Source organism: Mchenga conophoros, linkage group LG5, assembly GCF_057382185.1.
Source record: "Mchenga conophoros isolate Kocher_MC1m ecotype Shallow Benthic linkage group LG5, M_conophoros_male_GT1.1, whole genome shotgun sequence".
NCBI classification, from domain to species: domain Eukaryota; kingdom Metazoa; phylum Chordata; class Actinopteri; order Cichliformes; family Cichlidae; genus Mchenga; species Mchenga conophoros.
In genome coordinates this window covers 26383861-26407383 of record NC_140530.1, presented here as the reverse complement: position 1 = coordinate 26407383, position 23523 = coordinate 26383861, and the positions used below count along the sequence as shown (strand labels likewise).

Sequence of the window (23523 nt, the reverse complement as noted above, 5' to 3'; positions counted from 1 at the left end):
CTCTGGCAAACTTCAGACGGGCCTGGACATGCACTGGCTTCAGCAGCGGAACACGTCTGGCACTGCGGGATTTGATTCCCTGCCGTTGTAGTGTGTTACTGATGGTGACCTTTGTTACTTTGGTCCCAGCTCTCTGCAGGTCATTCACCAGGTCCCCCCGTGTGGTTCTGGGATCTTTGCTCACCGTTCTCATGATCATTTTGACCCCACGGGATGAGATCTTGCGTGGAGCCCCAGATCGAGGGAGATTATCAGTGGTCTTGTATGTCTTCCATTTTCTGATGATTGCTCCCACAGTTGATTTTTTCACACCAAGCTGCTTGCCTATTGTAGATTCACTCTTCCCAGTCTGGTGCAGGTCTACAATACTTTTCCTGGTGTCCTTCGAAAGCTCTTTGGTCTTGGCCATGGCGGAGTTTGGAGTCTGACTTTTTGAGGCTGTGGACAGGTGTCTTTTATGCAGATGATGAGTTCAAACAGGTGCCATTCATACAGGTAACGAGTGGGGGACAGAAAAGCTTCTTACAGAAGACGTTACAGGTCTGTGAGAGCCAGAGATTTTCCTTGTTTGAGGTGACCAAATACTTATTTTCCACCCTGATTTACGAATAAATTCTTTACAAATCCTACCATGTGAATTCATGGATTTTTTTTTCACATTCTGTCTCTCACAGTTGAAGTGTACCTCTGGTGCAAATTACTGACCTCTGTCATCATTTTAAGTGGGGGAACTTGCACAATCGGTGGCTGACTAAATACTTTTTTGCCCCACTGTATAATACTTACCATTATTTTAAAATAAGTTTCCATGTCCCCATCACCAGCCCAGAAAGAGAGAAATTTGAGAGTAATAAACAACCTTATAAGAACGAGTCAGTGGAGCTAATTTTAAAATTGTGTTGTTCAAATTGTTGTTCAAGACAATGACTAGTAGTAAGTACACTGTGGATATTAGCTATTTGTAGAGCCAAAAGGTTTAGCCAAAGTTTTATAATGGTATATAAAAATTGAAATAAGAACCTGGATTTAGTTTTATGGTGTGCATTCAGGTTGCCTACCAGCCCGACCTCAAGCTGAGAACGCCATCATCTACCTGCTCAATTGTGTCTATGCCCATCTGGACCAGTCGGCGAGCACAGTAAGAGTCATGTTTTTTGACTTTTCCAGTGCATTCAATACCATCAGGCCGACCTTCCATAGTGATAAGCTGATAGTGATGCAGGTAGATGCCTCTCTGACAGGAAGACCAAGATATGCGTCTTCAGCATTGTGTGTCTGACAAAAAGGGCCTGTATTTGTATAGCGCTTTACTAGTCCCTAAGGACCCCAAAGTGCTTTACACATCCAGTCATCCACCCATTCACACGGTAATCAGCAACCTCTTTCCCCTCTACACCTCAGACTTAAGCCACCGCACAGAGACCAGCCATCTTCATGTTTTCTGATGATTCTGTGGTGGTTGGATGCATCAGTGACGGTGATGAGACAAAGTACCAGGCTGTGGTTCTCTTTTGTCATGTGGTGCAGCTCAATATGACAAAGACCAAAGAACTGATTGTGGACTTTAGGAGGACCAGGAAACCTGTGACCCCTGTTTCAATCCAGGGGGTCGATACGGACATTGTGGAGGACCATACATACCTTTAAGTTTACATTGATAATAAACTGGACTGAGTTAAAAAATACCACTGCACCTTAAGGTAGGAGAGGCGGATGTTATCCAAGATAAGGACAATGCTGCACAATACCTCCCACCCACTCCATGACGTGTTGGCCAGTCACAGGAACATGTTCAGTGAGAGACTGAGATTACCCAAACGCACCACTGAACGACACAGTTAATCATTCCTGCTTGTGGCCATCTCCCTGTACAAGTCCTTAATCTAATGCACAGTACACATTGCAATAGTTACATCCTGTGCACATCCTCTACAGTGAGAATAACAAATGACAAGTTTTACAGCTCAGAGTAAAATGTAAATCATACATATTAAATCTCTGTGATGTTCTGGATATGTATAATTTAGTAATTTGTATATATTAGAGCTATTTCTTATATTTTGTATAATTGTAATATATTGTATTATTCAATTTAGTTCAGTGCGTTACTGTTCTTATTGTCTTGAAGCCACTGTAACCATATAATTTCCTTAAGGATTAATAAAGTGTTCTGATTTTGATTCTGATACATTTAACAAAATTCATTCTGTTTTAAGATGTGTCACAGCGGACAGGAAAAACATTTGCATTTGAGTGTTTACATTTGACCACAAGAGGGAAGAATTTGCTAGTCATGTAAACCTGTAAAATATCTGATAATAGTAAAACATCATGAAAGTAACATTTAGTAATTTTATGAGTAAAGAAAGTTAAACTTTGAGGGCATGTGAAAGAAGAGCTTAAAATTAAATGTGTTCATAGACTTAAACTTATAATTAAACAAAAGAACTAAAGAAGCTTAAAACACATTATTGTAATATTTCCATATCAGTTAATGTGGAAGCAGTAAACACTGGACCTTTAACAAAACACTACAGACACAGTGAAGTAAAACTGGGGAATTGTTTACTGTGTTTCCGTAATGCATGCATGAGTAAAACATGATTTGTGGTTAGTGTAATGGGATGAATTCTGCAACACAGAGCTAACCTTTACAAATGTGGGTAGTCTTTGCTCTGTTAAAGAAGACACAAACACAAACACACAAGACACAAAACAAAAAAAAAAAAAAAAAAAAAAAAAGAAGAAGACACAAACATCATTTAGTTCCTTTAACTGTCCCAGAAGGTTTGTAATTTATTAAACTGTGGAGACTGCAGATTTAGGAGGTTGGGAAGATCTGGAAGCCAGTGAATATGGTGCTGGCGCTGGCCTGGCCTGTCAGGATGGTGTTTGTCTTGACTGTCTTCAGTGAGACCACGTCGCCAACTTCCAGCTCCAGAACTGCCGTGCCAGAGACGACCAGAAACCCATTATACTGGTCACACAATTCCATGTCACTTACACCATTTTTCTCCAACTTCAAGCACACCTAGAGGATCACAAGTCACACACGGAATTTTTTTTATTATAAGATTGTAAACAAGCATTCCTTATATAAGAATTATTTCAAGAGGTGTGACTGCATTTTACATAAACTTTACAAAAGTTGTTTTTGTAAGAATCTAAATAATACAAAAACAAACAAAATTGTAAATAATAGAAATCATGGAAATCATCGCAACTTTATATTCTAAAAGATTTGTGTATTTTACATTTATTTTCCAACATAATGAGGAAATACAAAAATATAAAAGACAAGGATTGGCTTAAAGACTGGCAGAAATAAAGTAATGGAGAAAAAAAAATCATTTTTTTACAGGCTTTTTCCAAAAGGTTTAACAATCATTGCTAATAATGATTTTTACAATCAAACAATCAAACCTATCAAAATGTATGAAATTTGATCACTGGAGTTGTTGTAGTTTCCCCTCCCTGATAATGCATATTAATTTATAGTTTTCTGAATATTTCCCAATTTGGAATCAAAATCCAGAATGAAGTATTTTTTTGTTAATGTAGAAATATTTAATTTCAAGTAAGAATTCAAGAGATATTTAAATATATATATAAAATCTTTGATATCAATGTTCTCATTGTGGATACTGTTCCCTTTTACTATCAGGTGGAATTATTATGAGGCTTTTAATATTCATACTTTAAGTTGTAAGTACTGAGCTTGAAAGTTGAGTAGGAAACATGACAGCAGTTTAATCTATACAATATTGGAACACTAAAAAGGAGAAGGACAAACACGAACTTGGCAGAAACAGAAAATACAGAGTAGTTTTACAAGAATAAATTATTCATACTCACCTTATACTTTCCTGAGATGTGGTAACTGAAGAAATATATGCCTCTGTTGGTGCAGATGTACGTTGTATCATTTGTCAGTCTTTCTCCTCGAAACGGTTCATTCTCTTCAGCCAAAATTGGTCTGTGGGAGATTTACAGATCAACAACGATAGTTTGTTTTTCTGTTTTTTTAAGTTTTGAGTTGTGCTAGTTCTTACAAAACAAAGAGCTGTGGTTATTTTTTATTCATAGCAATGTGTGTATTAGAGATGTGCAAAGCAGCCGGTATTTGTATCTGTACTTGTATTTGTTGAGGAGGGAAAAGTATTTGTATTTGTGTTCGAGTAATATTTTTTAAAAATGGGTAAAAATCCAGTTTTTTTGCGTTGCACTTTTAACAAACATTATAGTGTAAGTATTCTTTAATTATATCCATTATAATAATTATGGATATGCAATATTAGTTGATGTTTTCCCATAAATCCAGCAATGAACATGTAACAAGGAACGTCATTGAACGTCATTGCCAGATGGCTCAGCAGCAGCAACATTCTTCTATTCGGTTCCCCAAATCCATGTGGGGAGTTTCAGCTAAGTTAATGAGTGACAACTACACAAGCATTGTTTTAACCTTGTTTTAACCTTTTTAACCGAACGTTAACGTTACTCTGTCAACAGCCTATTGTCTAAATTACTGAGCTAACAGAGCTATGTAAAGACAAAGGAACACCAGAGCACCCAACTGCAGACGTCAATGATGCAGCGCAATGGCATAATCTCCCGATCTTCGCAAAAGTTATAAACTGGAACCCAGTTCAGGTACAAAAATATCAATTCAGCAAACATTGTGAAGCAGTTCACTCTTTTTTCGAGCCTTTTCTGTTGCTGTGTGGAGCAGTGCGTGTCAGTCACCTCTTTCACATGTCACTCACTCATCTAGTCATGTTCTGCGGTCTCATAAGGAAACTCAGGTTTTTAATAGATAATAATATAATTTAATATAATAAAGTTTTTCTTATTCCCGAACACAAATATTTTTTTTAAATATTTGTTCAAAATAAATATTTGTAAAAAACACGTTATTTGTGCCTTTCCGAATACCATATTCGGGTTCGGCTCCCCCTCCAGTGTGTATTACTCTAATTAAAACCACATTTTAATAGAGTAACATCTTGTTGGGTTGAAAAAGTTTAAAAAACACTATTTGAAACAATAACCACCTCAGGATGATGTTTAATGAGGTCATAAATCGAAGGAGCTGAGTGTCGTTTTTCTATTAATCAGATTTTTTGGACCAGTCACCCCCTGTTGGCCAGTAGAAAGAATGCAAGTTTAAGCAGTGGCTGCATTTTTCAGACCTGGAAGCTATTGCCATCTTTCATATACAGTCTATGGTTCAACTAAGATTACACAGTGTTGATGAATCTGTTACTTACTGTTCATGTTTTTAAACAAAAATCTAAAACTTGTTATGTGTGGAGACTTTACTATATGCCGCTATTTTAGTCAGTGTTTTTTAAATAGAATAACTAAGTTAATCAGGTGCTCAGTGGTCACTTTATCTGTCATCCAATCAAACAGTTTTTCCCTTTTTGTTTCCTTACCACTAGCTTTGGGTAGTTTCTATATTTACCTAGCAATTCTGAAATAAAATATCACTCTTTTTTCATTCTGAAGATTCAAAACTTTCAGCACACTGACCCATTGAAGATGATGGGAGTATCTACTACTGATGATGTCGTAGATTTCAAGGAGAAATAGGATTGTTGTTGGCCAAAGGGGCTTCCCTTCGGCCCGCGTAGACCTGGTAACCCCCTACTGCCTGGTTGGCCTGGGTCCCCTTTCAGTCCAGGTCGCCCTGGAGGACCAATTGGACCAGGTTCTCCTTTCTGACCCCTGATGGTATGATCTGCCTCACCTGCTCATGCAAATAAACAGTTATTACACAGCATAAAAATATCAGTGGAAATTGAAACTGAAGTACAAGATAATCAGTTATCTTTTGGCCAGCTTGGCAAATGCACCAATGAAGTGTTTTTAAATCTGTTAATGAAGAAGTCCTCTGACTAAATAGATGTTTTAGTAATAGGAACGAAAACCTGCACTCCATATAGTGTACAGTTAATATTGAGTATTTATTCTCTTCATGTGCAGTCTGCGCTCACCGGGGTCTCCCTTCTCTCCTTTAGCACCATCATTGCCGTTGGGCCCATGAGTGCCTGGTATCCCAGGAATCCCAGGGATTCCCCCATTGCAGGACTGCATGTCAGCTGGGGTGATGTGAACCAGAAACAGCAACACTGCAGTACTGCAGCTCAGCCACTGGAGGGCCTGATCACACAGATATGAGTTACCTTTCAAAAAAATAGACCCTCATATAAAAAAACAAATAAACCAAAACATAAAAATAAAATAAAATAAAGCTTTCAGAAGAATTTCCATCTAAGTGGAGCGACAAGCTACAAACTGAAGATATAACTTTTTAAAGATTGTATTGAATCCTTACAAAAATAATAAATTAAAATACAAAAAATACAGGAAAATGTTTAGGATAAGTACATTTGAGTCTTTAAAAAGAAATCTGTAAAAGACAAGAACTCTAAAACAGTTAACTACACTTAAAAAGTGAAAGATAATTGACACCATTGAATCCAACATGAACAACCATTCAGCAAGAAATGTGAGGAAACCCAACACTTCTGTACAAGTCTGTACAGTTTTGTCTGGCAAGCTTTTTAGTATCTGTAAAAATCATCTCACCATTTGCAGGTAATAAAGTGTTTCCTGCTGCAGCGGAGCGATAAGCTGATGGGGAGCGGAGATGAAGACTTTTCGTTGTGCTTCACTGTGACTGCCACAGCTCAATCGGGCGAAAAAAGAGGAAGTGAAACTTAAGAGAGCAAGAAGAAAAACTATTGGTGTCACTATTAATCCTTTCTGTGGTACAACACTAATTCTTCACTCTGTAGGGACTTACAGGGACAAATCCAATCTGTGGCCCCCCTATTGGGTTTTGAAGATACTGCAGCAGGTCTTTAATAGGCCGTTTAGGTTACCAGAGAAATATGGTCTGGTCTGATTATTTGGGCTTTCTCTTTATTGCTGTAGGCTCTTAACCTTGCAATGAAAATTGCCTTGAGATGATGATGTTGTTGTGATTTGGTGGTGTGTGAAAAAAAGTGAATAGAATAGCTGGGGTACCTGGAGAGAACCCATGCAGAAATGGGGGAGCATGCAAACTACACTGGAGTCCACAGACCTCAAGATTAAAACTTACGACTGTCTTCCTGTGAAGTAAAATTACTAACCACTGCATCTCTAGATATACTTATTCAAAATGAAACACCCAATAATCACAAAAAATGAATGAAATAAATGTTACATCTAATTTGACATTGGTTATGAACAATACCAAGGAGGAAGCGCTGAAGTGTTAAACTGAGCAGAGATTTATTGTTTTTGCATCATGAACATCCAGAAATGATTTGCCTTTCAACTATATATATGATTGTACATACTCTTAACTGCATGTTTGGAAATGCTACACTGATTTTACAGTTTAAAAAAAAAAGATTGTGAGGCCCTGTCTCTGCTACATCTAAAAATATAACGTAAGTTATTCAGTTTTATTTTTTATTCAACACTGGTTTAAGACTATTTTTTTTTATCTTGGAGGAATATAAACCAACATCATCACATCAGATATCATTTTACAACCCATGCGAAACTGATTGGATCCATGAAGCAAAAATACATTTTTATAGGGAAATAACTGTTTTTTTTGTTTTTTGTTTTTAAAGAGGTGGCAACTTTAAAGCTGAAATACATGATACAAAACATTTTGGCCCCTTCTTCATAACAACTGGGGGTGGGGGAAAATTTCTTAGAACTCATCCACCAGGATAACTCAGTTTGGATGATGTTTATTGACAAATGTCCTGACAAAGACAGCTGTAGTTGATCAGTGTCTTTGTGTTTTTATGTTTTTAAGTCCAAATTTAATCAATAAAGAACTTTTGAATTAAATGGCTCAAATATATATTGTTATTAAAATATTGTGAAGTGAAAATATAGCAAAACAAAATGGAAATTACATCCATCAGTCTCATTTACATTCTACCAGTAATTTCCAGCATGTTATATATTTCAATTTATCTACTTTTTCCTGTTTGTTCTGTTCTCATTTGATTCTTTATGATTATTGCATTTAGTCAGTTTTACCCAAGAAAGTAATTTTTTTCTGAAACCTTCTAAGGAAGTGAAACTGTTTCAGATAAGGTCAGAGAAGTCTCCACCAAATGAAGAATTGATGATGAAGCATCACTGAGGGCATCTGATTAAAAAAATCTTTCCTCTAAATTAACATTTTGTTCTGTTTTTCTATCAACTTCTTTTTTATTGTCAGAAAAACACAGTGTTTCCAGGCAGTGTGCGGCTGAACTCCTAACCTCATTCTGGATGTTGGTATCTGTTCCACAAAATATTTGATTTGCTCCACATTATGTAGCTGGTGTTTATTTTTAATAATGGCATCCTGTTAATTTGCTAGTTTGGCATTTTCTCTTCTCATATCCTCTTTTCATTTCTTGCATTTTAGATCGCAGCAGCAAATCATCCACGAAGTGGTAGGATGTAATCACAGAGCAGTGTCAGCAGATGCTGAGACATGTAGTGTCCAGGTCGCCAACTCCATTGCTAAAGACCTTGAAACTTCAGTTGGCCTTGAGATTAGCTCCATTCCCTGAAGCACAGAGAAGTTCATGAAATTAGTTTCCATGACCAGCAGTTCCAGGCAAGTCTTACCTCACCAAGAGTAATGCAAAACACCAGATGCAGTGGTGTAAAGTACACCTCTACTGGAGTCTAGAGCAGTGACGATGTATTTTTTGGAGTGGTGAATCACGCTTCTCCGTCTGGTAATCCGATGGACGAGTCTGGGTTTGGCAGTTGCCAGGAGACCTTTTCTGCATTGTGCCACGTTTGGTGGAGGGGGGGATTATGGTGTGAGCATGTTTTTCCCAGAGGCGCTACAGTGCTCAGCCCCTTAGCTCCAGTGAAAAGAACTCATGTTGCTTCAACATACATATCAGCATACTACATTTTGGACAATTTCATGCTCCCAGCTTTGCGGGAACAGTTTGAGGATGATCCCGTCCTGTTCCAACGTAACTGCACATAAGTGCATATAGTTAGGCCCATAAAGGCATTGATGAGCAGGTCTGGTGTGGAAGAAATTAACTGGCCTACACTGAATCCTGACCTTAACCTGATTGAACACCTTTAGGATGAATTAGAGCGGAGACTATCAGGCCTTCTCATCCAACATCAGTCTAACCTCACGAATGCACTTCTGGAAGAATGATCAATAATTCCATAAAAACAGCTGTAAACTTGGAAAGCCTTCCCAGAAGATCTGAAGCTGTTATAGGTGCAAAAGCTCAGATGACGTCATATTAGACCCAGCTGATTAAAAATGGGATTTCACTGACATTCATATGTGTGTGAAGGCAGACGAGTGAATGCTTTTGACAATGTAATGTATGTGTGCACTCATGGTCACTAACTATGGTGCGATAAGTCATTCATAGCTGGATGTAAACAAACACCTCCACATTCATTCACTTCATACTGGGGAAACTAAGTCCCTGACTGTCTTCCTTTCATCAGCAACCGAAGCAAATCCCCTATTTCTGCTCTGGTCATGCAGTTGAGAGTGTGGAGGATAGATATTGTTACCTTAATGCACCACAATCATCTAAACCTATTCCACAGGTTTTATTGAACATCACATAGTACCTGTCATCATCCTGGGTCTCCAACTCAGTATTTTAAGTTTTTTTTTGTATTTGGTTTTTTGTGTTTAAGTTTGTTTTTTGGTAATATTAGTATGTTGTTGTTTTCCCAGGTCATGTATCATATCCTCTGTTTGTCATCTGTTCATATCCTAGTTTGTTCTCTTTTTGTGATCCATTTCTGTATCTCCAGTCATGTCCCTGTGTCTCGCTGGTCTCCCTGTGTTCTGCTTTGTTTGTTCTGTCAACTTCTTATGAAAGGCCACTACGTCTTCTCGTGTGCGTTCACTTTTACTTCCTCTGTCTCATCGGTTAGATTCTGTCCAGTTGTTTTCCCAGGTGTGTCCACTCTGCCCTAATCCCCTCCTGTGTCTGTCTCCCTCTATTCTTTGTCGTATTCTCCCTCATGATGTATGTAGTCTCTGACAATCAATTTTACTGCTAGTTTGTTCAAATGCGACTTTCTTTTACTGATTTTGTTCTCTTTGCTGTGTGTGTGTGTGTGTGTGTGTGTGTGTGTGTGTGTGTGTGTGTGTGTGTGTGTGTGTGTGTGTGTGTGTGTGTGTGTGTGTGTGTGTGTGTGTGATCATTGAAAGTGTGGTCATTTTTGAAGTGAACAGAAAAGGAAAATATATAATAAATGGAGACATTAATTCAAAGAATCACAACAACACAAAGGCTTGGTTGATGCTCAGCTCTTTATTTAGTTTGTTTGTTTAAACTATGTGACAGCGAGGCACGGAGCTGATGGGACATTCTGTGCTTAAATGTGAACTCGAGATAATGATGGAAATTAGAAAAATCAAACTGTGTTTGGAAATGCATTTAAAAATCACACCCATTAATATCAACTGAGTCTGCAGAAAGTCTGAGTATGAAACCAACTTTATTAAACTGAACAAGAGAAACTTCAAATTTTAGACAGAACCATCGACAGTCAGTTACAGACACAAAGATCTTCTCCATTTGAAGTGTCAGCTTTTCAACTGATAGGAACTCAGAGCTGATTCAGCAGAAAGAGAATAAAATGGTGCATGTTGGCCGCTGAATAAAAATGAAAATGAAAAATAAACATTCTGTGCCTTTTACAAAGGTAAATGATCATTGTGAAGAAACAGTAAGAAAATGTTTTCATGTTGTTTCAGTCATTCAGCTGTCAAACTGTTTTCGGTTTCCTGTCCTGGGGGTGGTCAGTGAGAGTGAAGCAAGAAGCCAGAGAAGATGCTGTATCCGTTTCGTGTTCCTCTCATCGCTCTGTAGTCTTTAGTCTCCAACCAAACCTCTTGATCTTTTGACACGTACACCGCCAGGCCACCAGAAGTCACCTAGGATCAGCGGAGTTCAAAAATTAAATGGAGGATATATCTATTTCAGAGGTTAATACACTCTGACCCAATAATAGGAATTGTTATCGTCTGATGCTTGTACCTGTTTCCCTCCCTGCCGATGATCGCAGAACGATGCCAGCAGCATGTTGTCACGCTTCAGCAACACACACAGTTTTTCATCTAACGAGGCATGGTACACAAAGTAGTACGTTCCTGGGACCCGACACCTACATGCGACACAACAACACAATGAAGATGATTCTATACAAGTGGATTTGTTTCTTATGTCTTATGTCATATTGGGCAGAATTACTTTGTTCAAAACAGCGGAGTTATCAAAATGTTATTCACAGTTAACTCTGGAATATTTGGTAACAAGGAAATTTCAGGACTGGACTTCCACCGGTGGTATGCCCTCAGTTCAGTGATGTGGATGGATGAGTGATTTTTTTTTTTGCAATGTAGTGTGTCTCAGCAACTACAAGGTGAGACCATAAAGTTTCAAGCCTTTTGACGCCTGTTTCAATTCAGTTCCTTTGCTTCTGCACATTTGGACAGCTTTCTAGAGCAATCAGTAGAAGACCCAATCTAACCTCAAAGCCTTTGTTGTTAAACTCTTAACCTCCTCTGGTAATTCTTTGTTTTTACATTCATCAGGTCCCAATATGCCCCAAATATCAAAGAGAAATTAAAAATGCATGCCATGGAAGAGCTGGGGTCTTAGGAGGTTAAGATTTTTGGCAAGAGGAAGTCACAGAGTGCTAAATCTGGGGAATCGAGTGGATGGGAAAGACGCAAAGACTGGATGCAAAGACTCTTGGTGTAACTCATGAAGCAAGAAGAACGTGGAGCTTGATGATTGGAATTAACTGTGCATGAGTGTTTTGATGTATGCAGGTTTATACACCGCTCTGCTTTTAATCATTACTTATTATTAATCTCTGGCTGTCTTCCACATTTTGTCTTTTGTCCTGTTTTCCTCCCCTCACCCCAAACTGGTCATAGCAGATGCGTGCCCCTGCCTGAGCCTTGTTTTGCTGAGAGCCTCTTCCTGTTAAAAGGGAGTTTTTCCTTCACTCTGTCGCCAAGTGCAAGTTTTTTCTCTGTATTACTTTATGGTTTTTAACTTACAATATAAAGTACCTTGAGGCAACAGTTTTTATGATTCGGTGCTATTTAAATAAAATAGCAGACCTGCTCATGTGCAGTCCTCCAAAATCCTAATTATGATGGTGTGGTAGTGTTGTCTCTGATTGTTATAGTATGAGTGCTTGAACTCTATGATCATTGTGAAATGTATTATTATGAAAGTTTGAGCAGGAATCATTGTTGCCATCACGTTTCACTGCCGAATGAGTCTTTACAATTTTAAAACTAACATTAATCATTCAACATTAAAGTGGCAAACACACCTACAGTGATCGGTCTGGCCTGAAAGAAAAATGTCTCACCTGAAGCGTCCTGTGTTTATGTTGTAGTCATCGTTGATGTTGGTGATTGCATCTGTGAACTTAATGACGCTGGCTTTATCTGGGTATTGGTTTGTCGCTCTGGCCACACTGAAGGCCGCCTGCTGCTGGACTACAACAGCCCTGCAGCAACAGAGAGTATTTTTTTAATAGAACAGGGTGCCATTTTTTTAAAGCAGCTAATTAATGCAGAACAACTGCAGTGGACTGTTTTTTTGTTTTGTTTTTAACAGTGAACATAATTCTCTCATCTTGAATCCTCCCTTTGCAATACTTGCCTTCCTATGATGCATGATTCTGCTTCTTCATTCACCTCTTTTTACTCTCATCATGTTTATACATCACTCTGCATTTAATCATTACTTATAATAATAATAATAATAATAATAATAATAATAATAATAATAATAATAATAATAATAATAATAATGTATAATTTATTGATCCCCGTGGAGAAATTATTAATCTCTGGCTGTCTTCCACACTTTCCACTTGTCCTGTCTTCCTTCCCTCCCTCACCTCCCAAATGCCACGACCCTCATTTGGCTGTCCCTCCCTGAGTCTGGAGGTTTCTTCCAGTTAAAGGGGAGTTTTTCCTTCCTACTGTTGTCAAGGGCTTACTCATAAGGGGTTGTTTGATTTTGGGGGGGACTTCGCTCCTACATTATTTTACAGTCTTAACTTAACAATATGAAGTGCCTTGAAGCAATTATTGTTTTGATTTGGAACTCTTTACACAAAATTTAATTAAAATGAATGAATGAATTAAACATAGGTTTAAAAAATAAACTCATTACCAGTTATACATTTCATATAGTTAAATCAAGGAATGGCCTTTTTTGTTTCATATAATTAATGTAGCACACATAAAGCTGGAGAAGCATTTAACCTGCTTTAGGTCTCAAGCAGTTGTCTCATTTGGCCAGGGTATAATCCAGCTTTGACAGTTTACTGAGTAAACTGTTGAACTGTTTACCTACCCTTGTTCTCCTGGTTCTCCCGGAGGTCCGGCAGTTCCTGGGGTACCTGGCTTCCCAGACTCCCCAATCTGACCTCTTTTACCAGGGGGCCCCTCTGGCCCGAGCTCCCCTTTCTCTCCTTTCTGAGGCCCAAGACCACCTTGCAACTTTGTTCCTAAAGAAACAAGTTCGAAGCATTAGTACATTAATGTAATTACTTTCCTCGGTGATCAGTAACGTAAGGGATTACAATCTGACATTTAGTTGAATTAATCCAGGAGCCGTAAGTCTGACCAGCACTTAAACAGAAGTCATTTTGGTTTCAGCAGACAGACTTTTGCAGATGATTATATCACGTGCAAGTCCCAATAATTCCAATGTTCAGATGTATGAATCTGTGCATTCATAGCTCTGCTGCTAACATTAGCCACAGGGATTGCTTCCAGAGCCATCTATGGTCATCTATGGTTGCAGTGGAATCGTTTTGGTGATGAAGGCTTCTAAGTGAGTGATAAGACCCAGCAATATATGTGTGGCAGGCCTAAGAAGCGCTGGCTGAATGACCTAAATACAGCGCTTTGTTTGTTCTCTCCTTTTGTAGAGGATACATTGGTGACAAAATGATTTTTCCCTTATCATAACCTGCTTTTACACAGTTATGTTCTAGATACCTGGATCTCCTTTCTCTCCTTTTTGTCCATCACGACCATCTCTTCCAGGAAGCCCAGGAATACCTGAAGATGGTCAGAAAGTTCTAATGAAACTCAAAAAACCAATAGAGAACAAAAACACATCAGTCTCAACAATCATGTGCACAAAAATGCACTCGCCTGGCATTCCGGGCATCCCTGTAGCTGGACAGGTCTCCATAGCGATTAGCCCGGATATTGCCAATGAGAGCAGGGCTCCAACAGTGAGGAAACAATGGTGGAGCATGATGGATAAATCCTGAGAGGGAGGAGAAGTGATGGAAAAAGATGAGAAGCAAACAAATAATGGAGCAAAAGAAGAGAAAAATGATGTTTTTTTTATTAGTAATGTCTTAACTTATATTGGTAGATAGACTGTAGTGATGAGGAAGGGTTTTTCTATAAAATGAAGAAATGAATATTTTGCAAGTATCTTTATGGCTCCACATTATTGTACTGACATCATAATCAATCAAACCCTCTTTGATTCCTTAAGCTATTTTAAAAGAACTGTGATTTTATGTTTGGTCAGATCTCTCTTGAAAAGACATTTTTAGTGTGAGTTACATTTTTCACCTGGATAAGTACCCAAAATGTAACAGTATCTTTGCTTCTACCTTGTGATAGATGTACTCTTTCTGGCTTAAAATAGCTTAATATTGTTCATGAGAAAAATGTTAGTCATATTTTTCACAGATTATAGGCCAATAAGTCATTTATAACAAGTCATGTATCGCTCTAGGCACATGGATAAGGAGAATGGATTAGGAAAGGAAAGCAAAGACAAAGAGGAATGAAAGGAGAGGAGGAAACAAGGACAACATCAAGGAGAAAAACAAGCGCTGAAATAGCAACAAGTGCAAAATTATTTGTCAGAAACAGAAAGGTTTTTTTAAATCAGTTATTGAATTTAAATTCCTCTGTTAATGCACGGGACACACAAACATAATAAACAAACGGGAAACAGGAGACCCTTTCAATGAACGCTTCAGAGTAACAAACAGATCAATCAGTAGCTGAACAGATAATTCATCATAAATGTAGAAACCTCACCTGAGAGAAAAGACGGGAGAATAAAACCAACCACGATGAGTTCAACGCAAACTGAAGAGACGCTCGGAGTCGTGTTACAGTCGCACAAGGAAACCAAAGTCAAAAGCAAAGATTCAGCAACTTTACGTCACTGATTATTTTCTATGCTGAGCAAATGAAGTTCTGCATTTCTGGGTTTTACTGACAGCTGGAAGCACAAGAAAGAAAGAGAGAACAGAGAAGCAAATCCTAAACTAGAAAGTTAGCAAAGTTACCAGAACCTAAAAAAAGGCTCCAGTTTTCTTCTTTTAATCTTTCCAAAAGATTTCTGAACATTTCAGATGTTTGCAGTTGTCAGGTGAGGTCTTGGTGATGCATAAGGAAATGGGTGGTTTTGTCATTGTCAAGAAATCCAATTAAATAAACAAAATTAACCACACCATTGTCTATTCATCATCAAACTGAACAAACTGAACTAATATTCCCTACACCTTTTTTCCTTAACTCATTTCAACTCAATTTCCTTTCCACGATTCTAAAATATTACACCACATAGACTCAATGAAATAATCACAACCTCTAATCTATTGATTCTTTTTTCTGGACATGAATTTTACTGGGGATTTTTTTTTACCATTTTGCTAATCAAGATTTTCTGTCCTTACGGTCTTTTATATATTAATCCCTCTCTATATACACAAGCTTAATATTTTCCACTTTAAAGGTCAAAACATTTGGAGACTGGCATGTGCCAAAGACTCAAATTCAATATGTTGTTATTTGAATTATCATTGGCTTCTACATTGCTTTCTGAGGGATTTTGTCATTGTTGCTGCTGTTTAAATGAGTTTGGATTCCTCCATCAGCTCACACAGAATCACTGTGGATGTGGTGAAAGGTTGTGCTGCATGCCATGGCATGCCACCTATAAGGCATGAACCCTTTCTCGTGTGTTTTAGCTCTGTGGACACAAAATATCACATTGCATCATACAAAAATATCTGCATTAAAATGATATTTAATCTACATTTTGTATCATTGTTGATGTCTTGGTTTTTTGGGGTTTGTTTTAATGTAACTGGTTGTTGTAACACAGTTTCTCAGACTTCTGGGATAAATAAAGACTTTTATATTCATAACATGGATCGGGTGAGGATATAAGAACTATGCTAAATTTAAGCATTACAAAATACCTCAATTTAGGAAAAGATTAAGGTTTAAGTTAGATTTGGAACAGCTCTGATTTTGTATCCCTGTTTATGGTTGCCATGGTGATGCATTTTGCCTGGAATAACTACCTGCTGCATTACTCATAATGTTGTGCTTACTGTTTTGCCCTCAGACCAAGCTCTTCGTTTTTCAGTGTAATTTAAATTACAAGCAATGTGATCAGTTTAGTTACTTTTTTAAATAAACAAACTGACATTGTATTGTCTGTGTTACTTTTTATTTTGCTACTTGCTAATGAAGTGTATTTAAACCTACAGCTGTGTTAGTCCACATTATGGTCAGCTAGCGTGATGGCAGACAGGACGGCCTTCACATTTTGGAAGTATTTGTATTATTTAGTTCCGGGGTGATAGTCTGTCACATTCTGCTTTACATTCTGTAACCTAAATAAAGCTGCTGCTGCTGCTGGTGAGGTCCATGGTGGAAGAGACTCTGAGGAAACTGAACCTGCTGCTGGTTATGGGGTGAAGTAGGTTTTACTATGAAAGGAAGTCATGACAATGAGAGGTAAGCGCACAGTAGGTTCAAATCATATAAAAAGTATTTGATGATAAATAAAGTATTTGTAATCTCATCATCTCATCAAGCTAAATACAAAGAGATGTTTATTTCGGTATAAAGTATTGTTTTAGTTTCACCCAGTTTCGGGATACTTAGGCACCAGACATACATACTTGAGATTTGGTTCAAACTGCTCACAAAGTTAATGCCAAATGAAACATTTTAACCCATGGTCCTAAAAACTGACTCTTGGGGTCCTGACCAAGCGTGACTGATTCTTTACAAAGGTCACCTAATCATGAATGTTATTCGTTTGTGAACCACCACAGTGAAACTGGTATAAAAAGTGGGATTATGAAAGTACAAGATTCTGAAACGTTTCTGACTCATGACAGAATCTGAAGAACAGATTTGAGCAATTCAACCAAATGTACACACAAACAGAAGTTAGAGGTCTGCTGAGATACAAAAGTTTACCAAAAGAAGAAGTGCGAACAACAGAACATGTTTCACTTCCCTCACCACCTTAGGAGGGGCTCACATGAAATATTCCTGTTTGATAAATTAGACAGCTAAAGGGTGATGGGCAGTAAAAGCTGTTTGTGCATGGGCAGAAATAAAATTTAATAAAAAGAGGCAAGGCAAGGCAAGTTTATTTATATACCACAATTCAACAACAAGGTGATTCAAAGTGCTTTACAGAGACATTAAAGAACAAAAACAAATAAAAAGCATGATTTAAAATTGATTAAAAAAACAGTAGGTAAAATCAGAACAGTAGATAAAATCAGAACAGTAGATAAAATCAGAACAGTAGATAAAATCAGTAGTTAAAATGTTAGTTTTGAAATTTAAGCTTAACAGTGTGGATTTGGTGTTTTATTCAAATGCAGCTGAGAATAGGTGAGTCTTCAACCTGGATTTAAATAAATTGAGTGTTTCAGCTGATCTGAGGCTTTCTGGGAGTTCGTTCCAGATATAAGGAGCATAAAAGCTGAATGCAGCTTCTCCGTGTCTGGTTCTGACTCTGGGAACTGAGAAAAAACCGGATCCAGGTGACCTGAGGGATCTGGAAGGTTCATACTGGGTTAGGAGGTCACTGATGTATTTTGGTCCTAAACCATTCAGAGCTTTATAGACCAGCCTCAGAACTTTAAAGTCTATCCTCTGACGGACAGGCAGCCAGTGTAAAGACCTCAGAGCTGGACTGATGTGGTCCACTTTTTTGGTCTTAGTGAGGACTCGAGCAGCAGAGTTCTGAATGAGCTGTAGTTGCCTGAGTGAAATATAGGTAGACCTGTAAAGATGCTGTTACAGTAGTCAAGCCTACTAAAGATGAATGCATGGACTAGTTTTTCCAGGTCCTGTTGAGACATCAGATCTTTTATCCTTGATATATTCTTGAGGTGATAGTAAGCTGATTTTGTTATTGTCTTAATGTGTTTTTCTAAGTTTAGGTCTGCATCCATCACTACACCCAAATTTCTCGCCTGGTTTGTGGTTTTTAGGTGTATAGATTGAAGTTCTCTGGTGACCTGTAATCGTTTTTCTTTGGCACCAAAGACTATTACCTCAATTTTGTTTTTGTTTAGCTGGAGAAAAAGAGAGAGAGAGAGAGAGAGAGATAGGAGGAGTTTCATCTCTACACAGAGAGTTCAGACTCAGGGGGTAAAATTTTAGCATCACTCCATCTCATCACTTGCACCTGGATAGGACAAATCACACCACTCATTTTGGGGAATTTGATGTGGTGTGATTTGTCCTTACATTGACCTCTATTAAAACACTGATGATGTTTAATATGAGCAGCCATATTAACAGTATACACATATATGAATATATATACTGTAATGTTCACATATGTTCTCAAGAACCGGACGCTTTGATCTCAGTTTGTCTGTTTACTCAGTAACACAGGCAAATGGGCCATTAACTCCGGGGAGAGTGCTCCGGTACAACCCACTCTCTTCAGCCCGGACAGTCACAACAACAACAGTGTGCAGAGATAGCCAACCTGTCACTGTAAAATAACCTTTAACCATCGTTAGAATATTTTTTTTAAAATAGGCTACCCCAAAGATTTAATTTTTTATGTTTTTCGTTGAAAACTTTGCAGCCAGTCACAAAATCTATTCCATACATTTTGGACTTTTAACTGTATTTTCACAAGTTTTACAGTTTTTCCAGGCACTCCACTGAGTCTTCCACTACTGCAACAAAGCATAAAACACTGTTATCTAAAACTACAACTGTTTTACAGCAGTGGATTTTTGAAACTATTCCTGAATGTTCTTGAGATGACCTGCAGACGACATCTTCTTCAGTGAGAAATAATGGGCTTGGTGCTGACTGATATATTACAATCTATATCTGTGAGTACTGGAATCCAAAGAGCATGTATTTGGAAAAAAAACAAAAACCTTTAAAAGCATCAATCTTTAACTCTAGCCTTGTCTGTTGCATTGCATGATGTACATTGTTTAGTAGTTAACCTAGCATGTGAAAGCTCTCTGGTTCAGTATCAGGAGGAGATACAAATCACTGGGAGGTTTGTATCTCAAACACGCTGTGGCGACCCCTCCCATTTGAAATAGGTTTTTTTGGGGCTCTCTAGCCTTGATCCTGAGGAGGTTTTATATCTTCTGTATTTTTACTTTACTGGATGCTAAAGATGAATACAATTTAATTTATCAAATTGTATGAAAGTACATTTCTCATTGATTTAATATCAGCAGACACAATCACAGTGAATAATAGCCTTCAATTTTATTTAGTCAGTGCTAATAATCAAAATTTACATGAGTCTGACATGAGTAGACACAAAATTACCTGCTTACATGTTCACATGAAATTGTGTTCTTTAGATGATAATGCATGTTAATGCTGTGATGCTGCTTTTAAAACAACAACTGAAATATGAGATTTTTAGATATTAAACTGACAAAGTGATGCAGTCTGGTGTTTGAGCACAGACTCCATTGTGAAGTTAAATTTCTGAGCGTACAGCTGAACTCTATGCTGGACTTGGGAAGAGCAGGAAGCCGTTGAAGATGATCTTTTTTTCCTGGTTCTCCCTGGTATCAGTAGGTCCCTGGTTTTCCCTAAAGGACTCAAGCCAGACCTTCTGTCCAACTGCGAGCTGTAAAACCACACCACCTGACAGCACCTGAAAGGCAACACAGCCGATCAAGTCGAGGCTTCGTGACAAAATGCTGCAGTTAGTGTAAAGAATAACCCAAGGCAATATACAGGGATATTATTAGAGGAGGATTTCTTTTAGACAAACAGATATTTGTGTGGTTGTTTGATCAAATGTTTTCCCTCCATGTTTCTCACTGGACCTGAAACCAACCTGCTCAGATTGCCTGTTTGACCTGTTATTATCACAGAATCCCAGGGTTCTTCTTGGTCCATCATAGACTATTTGCAGGCACATGCTGACCTAAAAACACACAACACACAAATGTTGGGAAGAAATATGGATAAGCTTATAAAGCTTTCACTGCATTTAACACACAATGTGCCTGTCAAGATGATAGCATAAGCCACACTAATGTGCACAATATGTATGATTTATTTTACAGTGGAACAGACAGGAGCAAGTTACCTTGGCCACAGAGTGGAAGTTGAAGTAATAGGTACCCTGTACTCTGCAGGTGAAGACACCTGTGCGTGTGTCAAGATCACCATTTGTGTTGACCACAACTTTTTGGTAGGTTATTTTCTGATACACAAACACACACACAAAGAGGAAAACAATAACCTTGTAACTAAAAACTGTAAGAGAAAAACGAGAGGCTGTTGTTTATGAAGCAGTATTAGGGCCGCATTAAAAAAAGAAAAAAATATTGATTATTTGATTTCAAAGTCAAAATTTTGAGATTGAGGTCAAAAAGTGGCAGTTGTTTGGCTTCAAACGAAAAAAATGTAATCGTCACATTTGGACCTTGTTCTTAAAAGAGTATTTTGTGTCAGGACTCTGTGTCCACACAAACTGTGACTTGATAAAACTGAAAATATCTGCATGGGTAAATATTGCTGAAGGGAGGTGACAAACTCGTGTGTGTGACATTAAGAGGGACTCATGTCCAGATATTAAGACTAAGAATATGAGAAATGAAACATCTGAGGGAGTGAAAGGTGTGATGGGCATCAGACTGAACCTGGTTGAAGGCAGGATAATTTCTGTCGGTTCTGATCACTGAGAAGGCCGAACGGGACTCCTGCTGAGAGGTGTGTCTTGCTAAGAGAACACACACACACACATACACACAAGTATGAATGATGCGTTTAATGTGTAATTTATAAGGTAGAACTCATGGCTATGTTATGAGACTGGACACTCAATGCTGGTGGTCACTCGATATTCTGATGTTACACTATGTGTGCTTATGAGTAACATGTGAATGTCACAAATTATGCACAAGATGCTGGATAACTGTTTGACTACATATGCTAGCTTAAACATACCAGTAAAGAAAAAAAACTCTCATTTCCACGTTGCCTTGCTTTATTATCCATTGTGTAACTTATTGTGTACTCAATATGAGTTCAGCATTATGTTTGCTGTGTTTTAAAAGATATACTCTGTATGTTAGCATATGGCGAGGTCAGAAATGATCTCTTCGTTACCTTGGGACAACCTGCCGTCTGGGCCAGGAGGACCTGGGGGGCCATCCTCACCCTCTTTCCCCAAATCTCCGCGGAAACCTTTTGGGCCCTGGGGTCCTTGCGTGCCCCGATTTCCCGACTCTCCTTTCTGCCTCAGTAGGCTGGCTGTATCCACTGGACCTTGAATCATCACAGCTACAAATAGAAAATGAATTATTCCACATCAGTCTTTGAGTTTTATACCAGTTGAGGGGTGACAAAAGCACCTGTGAAGACTTTGTTTCTTATTTATACATCCAGCAATTACAGAGTAACAATGTCACTCATTATCAGTGGAGCACGTCTGACTCTTTAGTGTAGTGGTTCTGTAACACACGGAGCATCAAACTGTAAACTAAAATTTCAAAGCACACCAGTAAATAGAAAAACACTGCAAAAGCACACAAAACAGAACGATGTTGAATAAAAACACAACAGTAGAGAGACAATAAAGTAAAGGAAGAGCTGCAAAAGTGACAGAAACTGAAACATGTGAAGATTTGCACTGAGGTGAGCTGAAAAGAAGCGGAGGACTAACAGTGAGAGAAAGAACGATAAAGTAGAATGTGTTCTAAAAGAATAACATAATAATGCAGATAAATGATTGTTATAATTCTAATTCTGTTGTTTTTATTCAGCTTCTGTTGTTTTTATTCAACTTATGTTGTTTATTTTTTTCAACTTCTGTATTGACAGTTAAGATAAAATAAGTACATAAACCAAGTGCGGTAAGCAGGTTAATGTTTGTGCATTTAGCAGGGTGTTACCTGGCTCTCCTTTCTCTCCCTTCATTCCAAGCAACCCATTTCTGCCCGGAGCGCCGTTCACTCCTCGCTCACCATCAGCTCCTTTGCAGCTCACTTGACATTGGACAGCCTCCAGAAGTATGGCCACGCCCACCAAGACCGCTAGCCCATAATTACCACCCATGGTCCAAAACACTGGATTTAACATTTGATTGCAAAGATGAATCTGGTCAAAGTCAAGAGTTACAAATAAGAAACTATGTAAGAAACAAAGTAAAGACATAAACATTCTGTCTTTTTCTACATTTATTCTGCTTCCTCAAGACACTTTATGTTTTGGACTCAGATTAGAAATGTTCACTTTTATTTCTGCAAATCCTGTAGAAACTTTATACAACAGCTATTTCCAAGCATATATTCATAAATTTCAATTGAAACAATTCAATAAACTAGAATAGAATAGAGGATAAAATGACACATCACATTGTTGTATTGTTTAAGACTAAACCGTTAATAATAATAACTGTTCATAATCCTTCGGTACATTTAATTTACTAGAAATAACAAAATTAGTGGCTGATGTAAGCTTTTAGTTTAAGGGAAAGCTGGTTTACAAACAGCTTAAATTGATTTTGTTCTTGTTCACATTAATTGTAGCTAATTTATCTTTGATTAACAATCTCAAGGACTTGAAAGTTGGTCCAGAGATGATCACACTGTGAACTTTATCTTTAAGTTATTTAACATTTCTATTATATACACTGCCCTGCTGTTGACAAACAAATATTTAACAATATTCCATGTTTTCTGTGTGTTGATGTGTTATTTTACTCACCTGTCGGGTTTTCTGATTGTTGGATCTTCAATGGAAGGACGGGATTTCCTTCTGTTGGTGAACAGACTTCTTATTAAACTGAAAAAATGAGTCAGTGGTTCATCCTGACACTTTCTGACATGCATACACACACACACACACACACACACACACACACACACACACACACACTGTGCAAAATAAGGAAGGAAGTAAAACTCATGATCCGACAAGAACAGTGATTAAATAAAGGTTATAGTTTCAGTTCAGCATCACAAAGATCTTTTTGACTTGTCTGCACTGTGAGATGTACAAGTCTGTTTCAGTTAAATATAAACTGTGTCATTATAAACTTAAAGACAATCTGTTACACCTGATGCTAAAAAACAAGAAAATATGGTTCATGATATGTGGTTTATTGATCACAGTTTCAAAGGTAGATAGATAGATAGATAGATAGATAGATAGATAGATAGATA

At 37.9% G+C, this 23523-nt stretch overlaps 3 protein-coding genes across 3 annotated transcripts; all 3 read right to left on the bottom strand.

The window, feature by feature from the left end:
- Positions 1 to 2548: 2548 nt before the first annotated feature.
- Positions 2549 to 6753, bottom strand: c1qb (complement component 1, q subcomponent, B chain). The gene is made up of 5 exons (XM_085274638.1): positions 6595 to 6753; positions 6000 to 6165; positions 5536 to 5752; positions 3856 to 3976; positions 2549 to 3031 (listed from the first exon to the last, which is right to left on the bottom strand). The coding sequence occupies exons 1-5, from the start codon at positions 6595 to 6597 to the stop codon at positions 2822 to 2824; spliced, it is 717 nt and encodes a 238-aa protein (XP_085130764.1). The 5' UTR covers positions 6598 to 6753; the 3' UTR covers positions 2549 to 2821.
- A 3740-nt stretch (positions 6754 to 10493) lies between these two features.
- LOC146574724 (complement C1q subcomponent subunit C-like) lies at positions 10494 to 15303 on the bottom strand. The gene is made up of 7 exons (XM_085274637.1): positions 15125 to 15303; positions 14213 to 14330; positions 14054 to 14116; positions 13404 to 13557; positions 12406 to 12546; positions 11055 to 11181; positions 10494 to 10951 (listed from the first exon to the last, which is right to left on the bottom strand). Exons 2-7 carry the CDS (start codon positions 14316 to 14318, stop codon positions 10817 to 10819), a joined length of 726 nt encoding a protein of 241 aa, XP_085130763.1. The 5' UTR covers positions 14319 to 14330; positions 15125 to 15303; the 3' UTR covers positions 10494 to 10816.
- A 4272-nt stretch (positions 15304 to 19575) lies between these two features.
- On the bottom strand, positions 19576 to 23197 carry LOC146574723 (complement C1q tumor necrosis factor-related protein 4-like). The gene is made up of 7 exons (XM_085274636.1): positions 23066 to 23197; positions 22252 to 22456; positions 21467 to 21640; positions 20998 to 21077; positions 20442 to 20558; positions 20187 to 20276; positions 19576 to 20000 (listed from the first exon to the last, which is right to left on the bottom strand). Exons 2-7 carry the CDS (start codon positions 22436 to 22438, stop codon positions 19848 to 19850), a joined length of 801 nt encoding a protein of 266 aa, XP_085130762.1. The 5' UTR covers positions 22439 to 22456; positions 23066 to 23197; the 3' UTR covers positions 19576 to 19847.
- Positions 23198 to 23523: the final 326 nt, after the last annotated feature.